This window comes from Mustela nigripes, chromosome 17, assembly GCF_022355385.1.
Source record: "Mustela nigripes isolate SB6536 chromosome 17, MUSNIG.SB6536, whole genome shotgun sequence".
Taxonomy (NCBI): domain Eukaryota; kingdom Metazoa; phylum Chordata; class Mammalia; order Carnivora; family Mustelidae; genus Mustela; species Mustela nigripes.
Genome location: NC_081573.1, coordinates 41,001,018 through 41,015,593, shown reverse-complemented (window position 1 = coordinate 41,015,593; position 14,576 = coordinate 41,001,018). Strand labels below are relative to the sequence as shown.

General features: G+C 50.5%; 1 protein-coding gene across 1 annotated transcript; it reads right to left on the bottom strand.

The window, feature by feature from the left end:
• Positions 1-7,810: 7,810 nt before the first annotated feature.
• LOC132005447 (uncharacterized) lies at positions 7,811-12,061 on the bottom strand (the record flags this gene model as incomplete). The annotated part of the gene is given in 3 exon segments (XM_059382598.1): positions 7,811-11,061; positions 11,064-11,178; positions 11,807-12,061. Coding segments are annotated over 3 exon segments (1,437 nt in total), but the record flags the coding sequence as incomplete, so codon positions are not given.
• Between the last annotated feature and the right edge of the window lie 2,515 nt (positions 12,062-14,576).

The following is a 14,576-nucleotide window of genomic DNA, read 5'->3' as shown; positions in this document are numbered from 1 at the left end:
GCCTTCGGCTCAGGTCATGATCCCAGCGTCCTGGGATCGAGTCCCACATCGGGCTCCTTGCTCAGTGGGGAGACTGCTTCTTTCTCTGCCTCTGCCTGCCATTCTGTCTGCCTGTGCTCGTTCTCTCCCCGCCCCTCTCTGATAAATAAATAAAATCTTAAAAAAAAAAAAAAAAAAGACTCATCTTTCCTAACGTGGGATGTGCGGCTCTGGGAGAGCACCCCATCCTCTCTCTCCAGGACTGTGGGTGCCATGGGTCTGCGGACGAGGGTTGCTTTCCCGGTGTGGCAGGTGGGGCCAGTGGCGTAGGGGACGTGGAGCAGTTCCAGAAGCGAGGGCAGAAGGAGGGCAGATGGCCTGTGGTGGGCACGGGGCCTGGTTTTTAGAGCAGAAGGAGGCATGCTCCAGGACTCCCAGGAATGGCTGGTGTCTCTAAATCGCCAATAGAGCGAGTCAGGGCAATGACATCCCCGATTTGCTGGTGCCACCCCATTCTTACCCTGATGCAGGGTTCCGGAGAGCATAGTGGGAGGGTGCCCCAGAGCGGCCCCAGCTGCTTTGACCCTTGATAATTAAAAAAAATTTTTTTGAATAGCCTATACATTTGCTTTTAGTCAGTATTTTCAGTGCCATTGACCCTGGTGTGGTGGCTCCAAGGCCGTCAGGGTTCTGGGCTCTTTCTGGCTTTCTGTTCCCAGTTCAACTTCCTGGTTCATAGCTTCCTTCCTCCAGAGACTTCCCTGTCCTTGGTGGTGCCAGAGCTCCTACTCTGCCTACTGTTGGCATCAGGGCACCCTGTGCCCTGCTCACATGTTCTAATGTGGATGATGACCTTCGCAAGGCACAACTGAGATAAGCGGGAAGGTTCTAGGCCTTGGAGGTGGGACAATGACAGGAGGGAAGTCTGGATTCACCAGCTGGACCACAGGTCTGGCGTCAGGGCCATGGTGCCCTCTGGCCCGTCCTGTCCCTCCCTCCTGCCCTCACATCATGTCTCCCTCACCGCCTGGTACTGTGGTGTCCTCAGCTCAACCTGCTTCCTGCGTTGGGCAGAGCCAAGTGAGGGCATGACCACCGGTCTGACGCACTCCCACAGCGTGGCTCTCGGGAGGTGTAAATGACACCTCCCTGACTGTCAGCCCTGAGAAATGATGTCACCTCTCCGTTCCTCTTCCTACCCCCTTTCATTTCTATCTGAGCCCCTCACCTAGATGCGATGTGCACCCCTCCCAGCCTGTGGAACACCTCAGTCAGAGACCCTTCCGGGACCTCCCGCAGACTCCCACCACCAGACCCAGGGAAGGACTGAAGCATTTACAACTCTGAGAGCAGGTAGTTGTTTTCAGAACCTGCCTACCCCGGCTGCTGTTGAATCTGTGACATGTTGTTTTCCCAGAGCCCTGGAGCCAGATGGGGGCGCTCACTTCAAGTGTTCCCCTGTCTGTGAAATGAGTAACATTCACCCCCGTGGCCTCTCCACCCTGAAAAATTACAGTTATTAAAGTAATTGACGAGCTCCTGGAAATGTCAGCCCTCCTTGTTGAAAATCTAATAACAATAATAGCCCGCCTGGTGCTTCTGGGCTCTGGCGGTGGATTACTCACTCGGGGCCCCAGGGTCACTGGCACGGGCCTTTCTTTTCCTCAGAACCCCAGCCCCGCCGCTCCCCTAAGGCTGAGTGAACTCCGTGTTCCTCTAGTTTACATAAGACAGCGAGCTTGCCAAAGGCGGTCATTAAACAGAAGCCAAACGAGAGCCAATCTTGTGGAATACAGAATGGGTATCGGCATTTACTGCTGTCTTCCTGAATTTCTGCGTTTTTTGGCTTTCCTTTCTTCAAGGCTGGGGTCTGTGGAACACAGGTGTCCTGGGAGATAATAATAGGTGTTGTCAGAAAGGGGGGTTCCTTAGTCTAGGAGATCCGGGACGCGCCACTTGGGTACTTTCTCTGAGATGCACAAGGTGCATTGGTTTAGTTAAACTCTAGCAGTCCTGTGATTAAAAACACCTCTTCAACTTTATTAAAGCCAAGGGACTCTCAAATTCATTGACCGTGGAATCCCTCACTGGGGAATAGCCATTAACAGTCTCCAAGTGTGCCTGTGCTCCTCGGAACACACATTGGGAAAAGCATTGTTTTAGGGGACCTGCAGCTGCTGCTGACTCTCGGCTCTTGTGCCCTTTGGGAGTCTCTAGCTCCTGGTCCTCCGATTTCAGTGCATCTGAGTCCCCTGGAGGGCATGTTAAACTAGGGATAAGGAGGTCCACCCCTAGAGTTTCCAGTCGAGCAGGTCTGGGGTATACCTGAGAATCTGTTCCCTCACACCGTTCCCGGTGACCAGGAGGCTGTGGTCCAGGGACCACCCTTGGAGAGCCGCCTCTCTAGATTGACATTTTCTAGAATTGGCCATACCAGATTTCCAAGAAACCTTGGCACCTTTTTGGTTGTTGAGCATCTTGTGATTGTTGGTTATCCTGTCTGTCAAACGAGAGAACTGCTCACCTCTCAGGACTTGGCACATGGAAGGGGCCTGGACCAGGGCCCGGTATGCCGCAAGTGTCCCTGTAAGTGTTCGTTCGTCCAGTGTGGCCCAGAAAATGGGGCCGTGATGCAGTTACTTGGTGGAGGAATGGCAGCAGCTGCACTGACTGGCACTTCCCGTCGGAGTGGTGTTGACGTGTGCTCTCACCGGCTCATCAGGGGCCACCGTGACTGATCTGTTCAGTGGGCACGGGCCACAGGCCTGGTGGAGGCTTACCTTTGGGACCGTACCTCCGAAAAGTGCCTCATGGCCTTTCTGGAATAACAGCATAGGGCAGGCAACTGGCCCTTCTCTTCGTTTTAAAAATGTTCCTCCTTCTCATGGGGTCTCGATCTGTACCTGGCATCCTGTGGCATGAGAGGGAGGCCTGGAGAGACATCGCTGCTTCTCAGGCCATGGGGTGGACATTTCCTGTACCAACAAGGTCCTGGATTCCTTACACAATAAACTGATGGTTTTCTCTTCTGTCTGTCTTGTTGGAGATCTCCTTCTCACTGGGCTCAGGTCACCACTCACTCGTCCTTTCCCTAATGCACAGAGCAGATTTCTTTGTAGCCAGGGATGTGTAGATGTTGGCAGCTCTGGGGTCATCTTGGGAAATGCCCAGAGAAAATGAGCAAAGGCCAGTCGTTACGTTTTAAGTGACTCTTACCTTTTGGGATCCACTTGGCTTTGTGGGTAGGACTTGGGCTTTACGGTCAGAATATGGGCTGGGATCCCAGTTTCCTTGGTTGTTAGGTGCAAAATCTTGGACAGATCACCTCACTTCTATGGTCCTGTTTCTTCCTTCTCTGGACACTGGGGTTCTGTTTTCTCCTTCATGAGGAGAGAGGCTGCACAGACTGTGAAGGGGTAAGTTAAATGAAGGATGGACACAGAGAATCTGGAGCGGTGCCAGGTTATTCCCTGCTCCTTCAAACCCCTTCCAACTCTGTAGTTGGCTGGAGAAGAGACCGGACTTGCTTGCACCTTCGTGGAGTGGGAAGCCGTTGGTGGGCTGCTCCAAGCCAGGGTGGTGGAGATCTTGCATTTTCATTTCATTTATTGATTTATTTAACATCTAATGTATTATTTGTTTCAGGGGTACAGGTCTGTGATTCATCAGTCTTACACACTTCACAGCACTCACCCTAGCACCTACCACCACCCAGCCACCCTATCCCCCTCACCTCCCTCCCCTCCAGCAATGCTCAGTTTGTTTCCTGAGATTAAGAGTCTCTTATGGTTTGTCTCCCTCTCTGGTTTCATCTTGTTTCATTTTTCCATCCCTTCCCCTATGATCCTCTGTCTTGTTTTTCAAATTCCTCATATCAGTGAGATTATATGATAATTGTCTTTGTCTGATTCACTTTTTTCGCTTAGTATAATACCATCTTGTTCCATTCACGTCATTGTAGACGGCAAGACTGCAAAGACGTTTTCGTGGGCTGCATAATATTTCATTGTATGTATATACCACATCTTCTTTATCCATTCATCTGTGTCTTTATTCATCCAACCATGGACATCTAGGCTCTTTCCATAGTTTGACTATTGTGGATATCCTGCATTTTCATTTTTAAGACCTGGTTCTTCATCAGGGCTATGGGAGAGTTAGTAATTCACCATCTTTGCCAGGCATTTTCTCAGCCCAGAGTCCTCAGGCCATCTGTAAGCAGGCTTCTGTTCTCTCCCTGTCTTTTGACAGCACTTCCCATGTATCAGTCCTCTGCCAGGCCCTGTGCTGGGTGAGAAGTGCAGACTGGTGAACAGGACGGATGTGGCCCCTCCACTAATGAAGCAGGTAGTTTAGCTCCTCATAGATGCCCCAACCTGAAATATCCCTGAGAAAATCCACACTGGGGCAGGAGGGCACCAGTAGCCTCAGCACTCCTTTCTGCTGGGGAAAAGAATTAACACCATAATATATTCCAAAAAATCAGTGACAAAAGTAATGCAAACAATAACATTTAGTGAAGTAGCAGGATACAAAATTAGCATATGAAACAAGAAACAGCAGTCATAATGGTAGTGAAAATCCCATTTACAATGGTAACTAAGATGGTTAAGTGCTTTGGAATAAATAAATTTAACAATATATGTACAAAAACATAGAAGAAAAATGCTAAAAACTCTCCTTAAAGATAGCAAATAAGACTTGAACATATGTAAAGACATCCCATTCTTGGAAAGGAGGGCTCATCAACATAAAGATGTCAGTTCTGCCTAGCTTAAGTTACAGATTTAATACAATCTCAGTAGAGACACCATAGTCTATTTTATGGAATTCTACACATCTTTCTATAGTTCATATAGAAAAGTGAACATTCAGGAATAACCAGGAAACCACTCAAAAAGAAAAACAATAATGGAGGACTAGCCTTACCAGACATTCAAAGGTATCTAAAACCTCTAGTATTAGAACAGTATGGTACTGCTGTGTGAATAGACAAAGCAGTGAATCAGATAACTCAGAAATAGACCTGAGCACATGTGGAAATTTACTACATGATCAAGATGTCATTTCCGGTCGCTGGGGTAAAGATGGACTTTTAAACAAATGGTGCCAAGGTGACCCTTTGGGGAAAGATAAAGATAGATCCATATCTCACACCATACCCAAGAATAAACTCCAAGTGGTTAGGGATCTAAATGTAAAAAATTGAAACCAGGCAAGTACCTTGATTTAGGGAAAGCTTCCTAACTGTGATTCAAAATCCAAGGGCAGCTAAAGGTTAATCAATTTGACTAAGTAAAAATTTAAAAAAATTTTAAAAAATTGTGATAAAAACCCATCATGAACCAAGTCAAAAGACCAGAAACCGGGAGAAAATGCAATTTACAAAACAGACAAAGGGTGAATATTCCTAATTACCCATGAAGAATTCTTTAAAAATGAAGGGCAAAGGACCAAAAATCAAATAGAAGAATGAGAAAAAGATGTGAAAGACAATTTACAAAAAAGATCTAAAAATGGCCTGTAAACATGTGAAAAACACTCAAATTCAGAAATACAAATGCTATGGTCTGAATATTTGTGACCCCCCACCCCCACCCCATCTCACCCCACCCCCACCCCATCCCACCCCACCCCCAAATGCACATCTTGTAAACATAATGCTCAAGGTGATGGTATTTAGGAGAACCCTCTGGAAGTGATTAGGCCATGAGAGCAGAGCTCTCATGAATGGACTCAGTGCTGTTATTAAAAGGGACCCCACAGAGCTCCCATGCTTCTTCTACTATGTGAAGACACAGCAAGAAGTCAGCAGTCTGCAAACTGGCCAAGAACCTTTGCCAGAACCCAGCCATAGTGGCACTACATTGTACTTCCAGCCTCCAGAACTGTGAAAAATAAATTTCTGTTGTATGTAAGTCAGCAGTGTGTGGCATTTTGTTATAAAAGCAAATGGACTAAGCAAATTAAAAGAACAGTGACATACTATTTCTCGCCTACCAGACTGGCAAAACAAACCAAACCAATCCAAAACAACAAACACATTCTGCTGGTGAGGCTGTGGGGAAACAAGTACTCACATACGTTACTGGTGGGAGTACACGTTTGTACAGCCCTTCTGGAGAGAAGTTTGACAACAGCTAACAAACTACACCTGGACTTATGTTGTGACCCAGCAATCCCACTTCTGGGTTCCTATATATACTTCCTACAATATGAAAATATCTATGCATCCGGTTATTTATTGCAGCGTTGGTTTTAACTGCAAAATAATCGGAAACAACCGAAAGATCGTACGAAACCGCTAAATGAACTACGGTACAGCCACACAATGGAGTAGAGAAAAGAATGAGGAAGCTCTCTCTGAACAGGTGTGATTTCCAGGATGTAAAGAAATGTTGAGTGAAAACAAGCAAACCAATATCCAAAGGAGTATCTTTGGTACGTTACTTCCTATAAAAAGGAAGAAGAGACCTAAGAGCATACACAGATGCAAAGGAAATGCAGGAAGGATAATCCAGAAACTGCACAGCCTGGCGAGCAAAGGCTGGAGAGAGAGAAGGATAGGGTTGCAGGGAGGAGCAGGGGATGATTCTTGTGTGAATGTGACTTTTTGTGTAACTGACTCTTAGAACCGTAAGAATGTGTCACTTGACCCCCTCGATAAACAAGATCAATTAGAACGTGGGGGGAATGGAACACAGAATGTAAACATAGCTGATCCTGACAGCATGGCAAGTGAAAAAATGGCCACACTGGAGGGCAGGGGAATGGGAATAAAGAAATAGCCTGAGTAACTGGAAAACAGTATTTCGACTGGATGCGGAGGGAGTAAAAGCAAAAATCACTCTTCCTAGATGCTGTCCTATAGTTTTACAAGTGTTTCTCATGGAGGTAGGGTCAGTGATTCTGGAATTAAAGTCATAGACTCGAACAAATCAGTAGACAGTAAATTTTTTTTAAAAAGATTTCATTTATTAATCTGAAAGAGTGAGAGATCCCAAGTAGGCAGAGAGACAGGCAGAGAGAGAGGGGGAAAAGCAGGCTCCCTGCTGAGCAGAGAGCCCGATGCTGGGCTCGATCCCAGGACCCTGATACCAGGGACCTGAGCTGAAGGCAGAGGCCAGGTGCCCCAAGTAGACTGTAAATTAAGAGAGCTGGGTTCATTCTGTTCTAGAGAAGGAAGTTATAAATAAAAGGGGACAGGTAGAATAAACCCAGTGATGTTGGATTAGAAGCAGAGGTATCCGTATAAACTCATGGTTTTAAAGTTCTATGTAGTTACGGAAGTAGAGCCACATGTGTATATGCATGGGCTAGGACACAACCCTGTGTTTCCTGACCATCCCCTGAATAGGCTTGGAAGCAGTGACACCTGGTAACAGTGAGAACACCTGGCGCCTGGGGCTTGGTGACTAAACATCATTCTCCAATCAAAGGAACCAGGACTCCTAGGACAAGGGATTTATTCCAGGGATGCAGCAGGTAAATATCATCAGTAATAAGATGTATTAATGTCATGAACCCTTCGATAAGATGCACCAAGGACACAGCATAGTTTTTTCACGATTTTTAAAAAAGATTTTGTTTATTTATTTGACAGAGATCACAAGCAGTCAGAGAGTCAGGCAGAGAGAGAGGGGAAGCAGGCTCCCCGCTGAGCAGAGAGCCTGCCGTGGGGCTCGATCCCAGGATCCCAAGACCACGAACCCAGTCAAAGGCAGAGGCTTAACCCGCTGAGCCACCCAGGTACCCCAGTTTTTTTTCATGATATTTTGCCAGAAATGCATAATTCAGCCATTAAAAAAAAAAAAAAACCCACCACACTAGACAAACCCAAATTGTGGGACATTCAATGAAGTAGAACTGGTCAGTATTAAGTTTTGATCCAAAGCATCAAGATCATGAAAAACAAAGAAGAGACTGAGACAGTGTTACAGACTGGAGGAGAGGAAAGAAAAGTAACAAATGCAATGTGGGATCCTGAATAGGATCCTGGAATGGAGAAGAAGTGTAATGGGAAAACGGATGCAATTTTAAAAGGTACGTGGTTTTGTTAATGCCCTATCAGTATTAGTTTCCTGTTCTTGACAGCCATGCTGTGGTTATGTAAGACGTCAGTTTCAGGGGAAGCAGGGGGAGGAGTATAAAGGAATTCCTTGTGTTGTTTCATAACTTTTCTCTAAATTTAAAATTAGTTAAAATAATTCTCTTCCTGGGAAATAAAAGTGGAACACAATACTATAAATCTACAATCCCTCATTTACAAGAAAAGACCAAGGGGTGCCTGGGTGGCTCAGTTGGTTGGGTGTCTGACTCTTGATATGAGCTTGGGTCTTGATCTTAGAATTGTGAGTTTGAGCCCCGCTCTGAGCTTCCTACCAAAAGGAATTAGGCTAACACCATAACACTGAGTACCTCCCGATGGTGGATATTATGGTAACTTCTGCTTTTGTTTTCATATTCATCTATATTTTCTTTTTTTTTTTTTGAAGATTTTATCAGTTTATTAGAGAGAAGAGTGCAAGTGGGGGAGGAACAGAGGGAGAGGGACAAGCAGACTCTGAGCTGAGCATGGAGCCTGACTTGGGGCTCGATCCCACCACCCTGAGATCATGACCTCAGCCGAAATCAAAAGTTGTACACTCGACCTATTGAGCCACCCAGGTGCCCCTCATCTGTATTTTCTAAGTTTTCTACTCGATGGTTTCATTTGATGGATCCTTGGAAACCATGGTGAATGAGTCAAGGGGAAGTTTCTCAGAGAGCTTATGTTCTAGTGTGGGAAATGGAAAAATGAATCAATGAAATGTCTTCGTGTAGAAAATAAACCAAGCTGATGTGATAGATGCGTGGCCGGGGTCTCTCCAAGAAGGTGACTTGTGAATAACAAGAAAGATGGGGATGGGGTGCAGAGTGGGGAAACGGAACAGTTTGCACAGAGGCTGGAAGGTAGGAGTTGGCTTAGCTTCTTGGGGAACCTAGAAGACACCAGTGTGTCTTGTCTGAAGTAGGTTGGGGGTGGAGAAAGGGCTCGAGATGAGGTCCACAGGATAGTGGGGCTTGTGGCCTTGGGAGCCCCTGGAGAAAATTGAGCAAGAGAATCCTGGAACTTGGTTTAGACAGGGACCTTTGGCTTTAGCTCGTGGATAGATGGGGTCATTTGCTTGCATGGGGAGTCTTGTGGGGAGAGCAGCACCTCTGGATGTACCCATTGTGTGCAAGTGTGTGTGTGTGAGTGTGCGTGTGCATGCACATGTGGGAGCAAGAGGTGGCTGGTGGAGGGGGACTCAGCCTAGATGAGGGGAAACCCCACCGCTGGATGGGGAGCCAGCATATGATCCTGAGCTCCAAAGTGTGGTTTTGTTCTCTTTTTTTTTTTCCCCTAAGATTTTATTGAGGGAGGGAGAGAGAGAATGAGCATTGAGGAGAGGGGAGCGGAAGAGAGAGAGTGAGAGCCTGATAGAGAGAGGCAGTCTCCCCACTGAGCCAAATCCCAATGTGGGCCTCGATCCCAGGACCCTGAGACCATGAGCTGAGCTGAAGGTAGGTGCTTAACTGATTAAGCCACCCAGGCGCCCCAGGTTTGTTCTCTGTTAACCAGAAATTAGCAGCAAGAGAGGGGAGGCTGACAGAGGAGTCTAAGCGGGTTCAGAGTGTATTCTGAGTCTGTTTATCTACACAGCTGTCTTTTCATCTGCCCTGTGACAGGTGCCTTAAGGATGCTTAAGGAAACTGCCCCTCGGAGGTGCGCCCAAAGGATGTGGAGGGACAGGAAGTGCCCAGAGGAAGGCAAGAGGGGCGCTGTGCACCCCTCACTTCTCTCGCTCTTCCCAGCTTTCTGTGAGTGGGTCTCACCACACTCGCTTTAGCCATGAGGAAACAAGGCTCAGAGAGAGTGAGTGGCCCAGAGTTCCACAGTCAGTAGATGGCAGGGCTGGGACCTGAGGGACAGATGAGCAGACTTCTCCCTGTGCCTGTTAAGCTGTGGGTCCCAGCTCTGCTGCTTGAGTAGTCACTTCCCTGGTGGAAGAGCCGTGTCCTCAGTCAGGGTGTCTGTCCCGGTACCATCCAGGGGTGACATTTTCAGCTGTTGCCTGAGTGGTGGTCTTGGATGGGAACTCCCAGCTCCCACAGGAGGGAGGTAGTGCGTGTTGGGGGGCTCTCGTACATGAGAGGGTGTCTGAGTCACCCTCCAGGGCCGAGTGACCCTATTGTCTGGGCTGCTACCCTTGCTAGCTGGCTCTGGCCCCCGGAGAGGCTCCAGTTCACTCTCTTCAAGCCCAGGACCTGGGAAGCCCCTCGGATGGCGCACTAGAGTTGGGGGTCCAAGGAGTTGGGAGAGGCGTTCACAGAGCTCATCCATCTCGGAGGAAGTGTTTGGAGGAACAGTGTCCGTGCCAGGGGGGGCCAGCTCTGGCTCTACTTCTGGCTTTGGGTCCAAGGACTTCCCGGACAGTTGGGGACCTGGTGTCAGGCAGAGCTGGCTGGGTACGGTGACCCCCGTGTTCTCAGGAGCTGCATCAGGGATCGGGGACCACTCATTGCTGCTAGCTAAGGAGGTGACTGCCTCACCTGAAGCTGGACTGGGAGCCAGGCCTGGGCCCTGGGCTTGCCCTCCCTTCAGGCTGCTCGGGAGAAGGTCCTTGGGGAACAAGGGCGTCTGGTGCAGAACAAGGTCACTGTAGCAGGTCAAGAACTCCTCACTGTCTGAGCGTGTGCTGGCGCCCCACTGGGAGTTGAAGGGGAGCAGGGGGGCAGCAAGGGGGTTGTGGGGCAACGTCGAGACCTCAGACAGACTCAGGGCCTCCGGCACAGTGCTCCGATGGTCAGGGCCCTCAGCCAGGGCCCTCTCAGACCCCAGCCCTTCGGGGGGCCCCAGGCCTGGCCGGCTCCCTTCGGGGCAGTTGTGGGCCTTCACCAGCCTTCTCCTGGAGCTGTGCCTGGAGTAGGGCCTGGCTGATTCCTCTCCTCTCAGTCCCAGGACCTGCCTGCTCGAGGTTTCCAGAACGGCTTCACATGCAGCTCTCGCCAGGAAGATCTCAAACACCATCTGCTTGGCGTTCTCCTTGCCGGTGGCCGGACTAGCGAAAACTCTGCCTCAGAGGTGGCCGCGTAGCCCAGCCTGCCCAGAAGGGTGTGCAGCGTGTGTTTGGAAAGCACAGGCTGCACCCGGTAGGCGAAGTTCCCAGTGTATGTCTGGAACCAACAGGGGTATTCATTAGAGATGGGACACAATGCAGCAGAGTGGCTGTGAGTGGCCGTTTGTGGCCAGGCAGGACTGAGGGCTGATGCCCGGGGGCACTGGAGGCTCCCTGAGAAGCAGGGGTCTGGAGCATTTGGCCAGAATGGAAATCTGGTCCATGATCATGTTATCCTCTGTCCCATTTTACAGAAGGGCACACTGAGGCCTAGAGACTGAACAGGACCTGGGCTCAAGTTAAACACAGCAAGAAAGTAACTGAACTGGGGTGAGGCTCCGATATCCTGGCTCCCAACCCAGCAGTCCTGGCCTGGAACATGAACAGATTATAGTTTCCAGAGCCAGATTCCTCCCCTTGTTGATTATGAGTTCCTCGGTTCCTCCTCTTTGGAGAGGCCTATGATCTAGCAGCTGGAGGCTTGTGCTGCCTGAGTTTAAGACCTATCTAGGCTACTTATTAGCTGGTGACTACGGATAAGTTGCATTAACCTCTTCTGCTCTCAGTTTCTCCACCTGTAAAATGGGACCAGAGTCAGTGGGCAGGATGGATATGCTGTCCCCCTCAGATGCAGAGCTCTGGCCCCTACTCGAGACCCCTTTGCTCAGAGGCGTGGTGGTGCCTACCTTCAAGGACCTGATTTCCTTCCTCCAGGGAAACAGAAGTAGGTTGACAGATATGAGCTCCAGAAACTCTAGTGCCTGTACCAGGTCATGGCAGACATGCCGGGCAGGGCTGGGCGCCCCCTGGGAGTGAGTGGTCCCCGGACCAGGGACCAGAAGCTCAGGCAGATAGAACCGAGAGGGGGCCTGTTGGTGAGGGCTGCGTCCCTGCAAACCTGCAGCCGGCCTGCCTCTGCCTCCTCTTGGTAGTAGCTGACGAGGTCACCCAGGAGGGACTCCAGGGCAGCCTCCTCTAGGCCCGGGGATCGAGGCTGGCTCATGGTGGCTCCAAGGGCCTGGGTGCCGAGGGAAGCCGTGGGCCTCCCCAGGCCAGGCCCAGGCTGGTCTGCCTTTGGCCCGCCCCAACGCTCAGACAGGAAGCCGAGGAGGAAGTGTGCTAGCAAAAGAGAAAGCTGCACACGGCCCGGCCCACCATTGCTTGTCACTCTGGGGGGCTCCGACCTGAGAGTGGCTGGGGCTGGGCCATCTCCCCCCCCACCCCCCCACCGCCGCCCTGGAGCAGTGCCAAGCTCCGCTCCGTCCTCGCCCGTCCCCAAATGGGAAGTCAGATACAGCAGCACCCACATCCGTCCGCACCCGTGCCAGCCTGTAGCCTTCAGCCCACTTCGGATGTGCCTGGCTAAGGTCCTTACGCTCCTGCTTGAGAATGTTCTCTGGCTACAGGAGTGTGCTCTGCTGGCATGCGGAACAAATGGCGAGGGCCGGGGTGTTAACACCCAGGCCCAGCCCTCGGCCAGCCAAGCAGGGTGGGCGCACAGACGCCCTAGCTTCTTGCATTCGGTGGGACAGTTCCGAGGTGTGTTCACCCTTGCTCCAGCGGTGGCCCACAGCAGTAACCTGCTCACGACGGCACGCTTTGCGGGTTCACGTCCCTCCCTTGTCTTCGTTCCCTACTCCCCTACTCCCCCTGTGCTTCCTGCCATTGCTGCCCAAAGACTGCTTTTGGGGTAACAGAGCCCAACAGCTATCCGTGTACTCTCGACCCTTGACCATCTCTCTCCTTCCCAGCCTTCTGCCATCCGTTTTCATTTTTATTTTATAACTCACTGGTTTATACTCAGACTCGAGATTCGAATTCTGCCCTATGGCCCCAGAGGGGTGGGGATCGTGCTATAATCTCACCAGATCCCAGTGTTCCCTCAGGAGGAAGTAGATTAAAATGACAACAGAGATGGGGCGCCTGGGTGGCTCAGTGGGTTAAGCCTCTGTCTTTGGCTCAGGTCATAACCTCAGGGTCCTGGGATCGAGCCCCGCATCGGGCTTTCTGCTGAGCTGGGAGCCTGCTTTCCCTCTCTCTCTCTCTCTGCCTTCTTGTGATCTCTGTCTGTCAAATAAATAAATAAACCTTTAAAAAAAAAATGACAACAGAGGAGATTTTCTCTTTTAATACAGACCCAGGTATAAATTAGGGCAGCACGGTTAGGATCTGGATTCACCCCACTGTCTGAGCCCCTTCCCACATGATGGGGCAAGGTAAATTTGGGGAGATATGGGTGAGGGACAGTTTTCAGAGTTGGGCTTCCTCCCTTTCTTCCTTCCTTCCTTCCTTCCTTCCATTCAATCACCCAATACTTAATTAAGTCATGATTCACTCATTCAGCCACTCAATGACTCACTCCTTCCGTGTGGGTCAGCATTTCTCAAAGGGTGCTCCACACGGAGCCCTTACTGGGGGTTCATAATCAGTCTTATGTGAGTAAGAGTTTCCTGTGGCCAAATAAATTCTGCTGGGCTACTGAAGGGTCCCCTCACTCCTTGGCTCTAGGACTTCTCCTGGAGCAGGTGTCGGGGTGTGTTTCTGGGAAGGGGCAGCACGTGCACTCTATCCTGACTTCTCAGACGCTGGGTCCCCTTTCATGTCCTCCCGTGATGCTTGGGGGAAGAGCTGTCCCTGGGAAGCCAGCCTGTGTCCCCGTCCATGCTGTCCTGGGGGCTTCAGAAGCCAACAAGACAAAGCCCCAGCCCTGGGGTGGCTCACAGTTTGGAAAGCCCCAAGGACAGGGTGGTGTGACCTGTAGGAACTCAGCCCAGGATTCTTTCTCATCAGCTTTCTGTGACACTGGGCTGGCCTCCGGGCCCTCCCGTCACCAGGAAGGGCATCTGCCTGGTGCTTGGCCTTGTAGCTGCCTCAGACCTGGCCTCGCCACATCTGGGGGCTCTCGGATCCTTGCCTCTAGCTCCCTGCCTCTTGCAACCTCTCTTGAGCCCCGTGGCCCAAGGGGAATTCTATCCCCGCGCTGGGGAAGTCACTTTCTCATTGGAGGACTCCTTGATAATGGGTTGCCAGGGAGCAGCACCTCTCCTCCCGAGCCAGTCCTGGAGGGTAGCAGGTGTCAGTCTCTCATTTTCCTCTTCTGCCCCTTCAATTTGGCGTGTCTTCTCTTACGCTGACCCTGAGGCCTTCCCCTGAGGATGACCCCTGGGTCCTCCTGGGTCTATCTGGATAACCCAGGCTCGTTGCCTCCTCTGAGTGCCTTCGCCACGGAAGCGAACAGTCTCGGCTTGCGGGAATTGGGGCCTGCGCATCTTCGGAGGCTGTTACGCAGCTCACCATGCCAGAGGTATGAGACCCAAAGCCATGCTTTTCCCTTGATGCCAAAGATTTATAAGGGCAGAGAAGGGGGAATGGTGGATTTGGATGAGGGGGATATGTAGAGTTCCAGGCCACTGAGCTCTATGGAAGAGGCCATCGCCAGGCCAAGGAAAGGTGGTA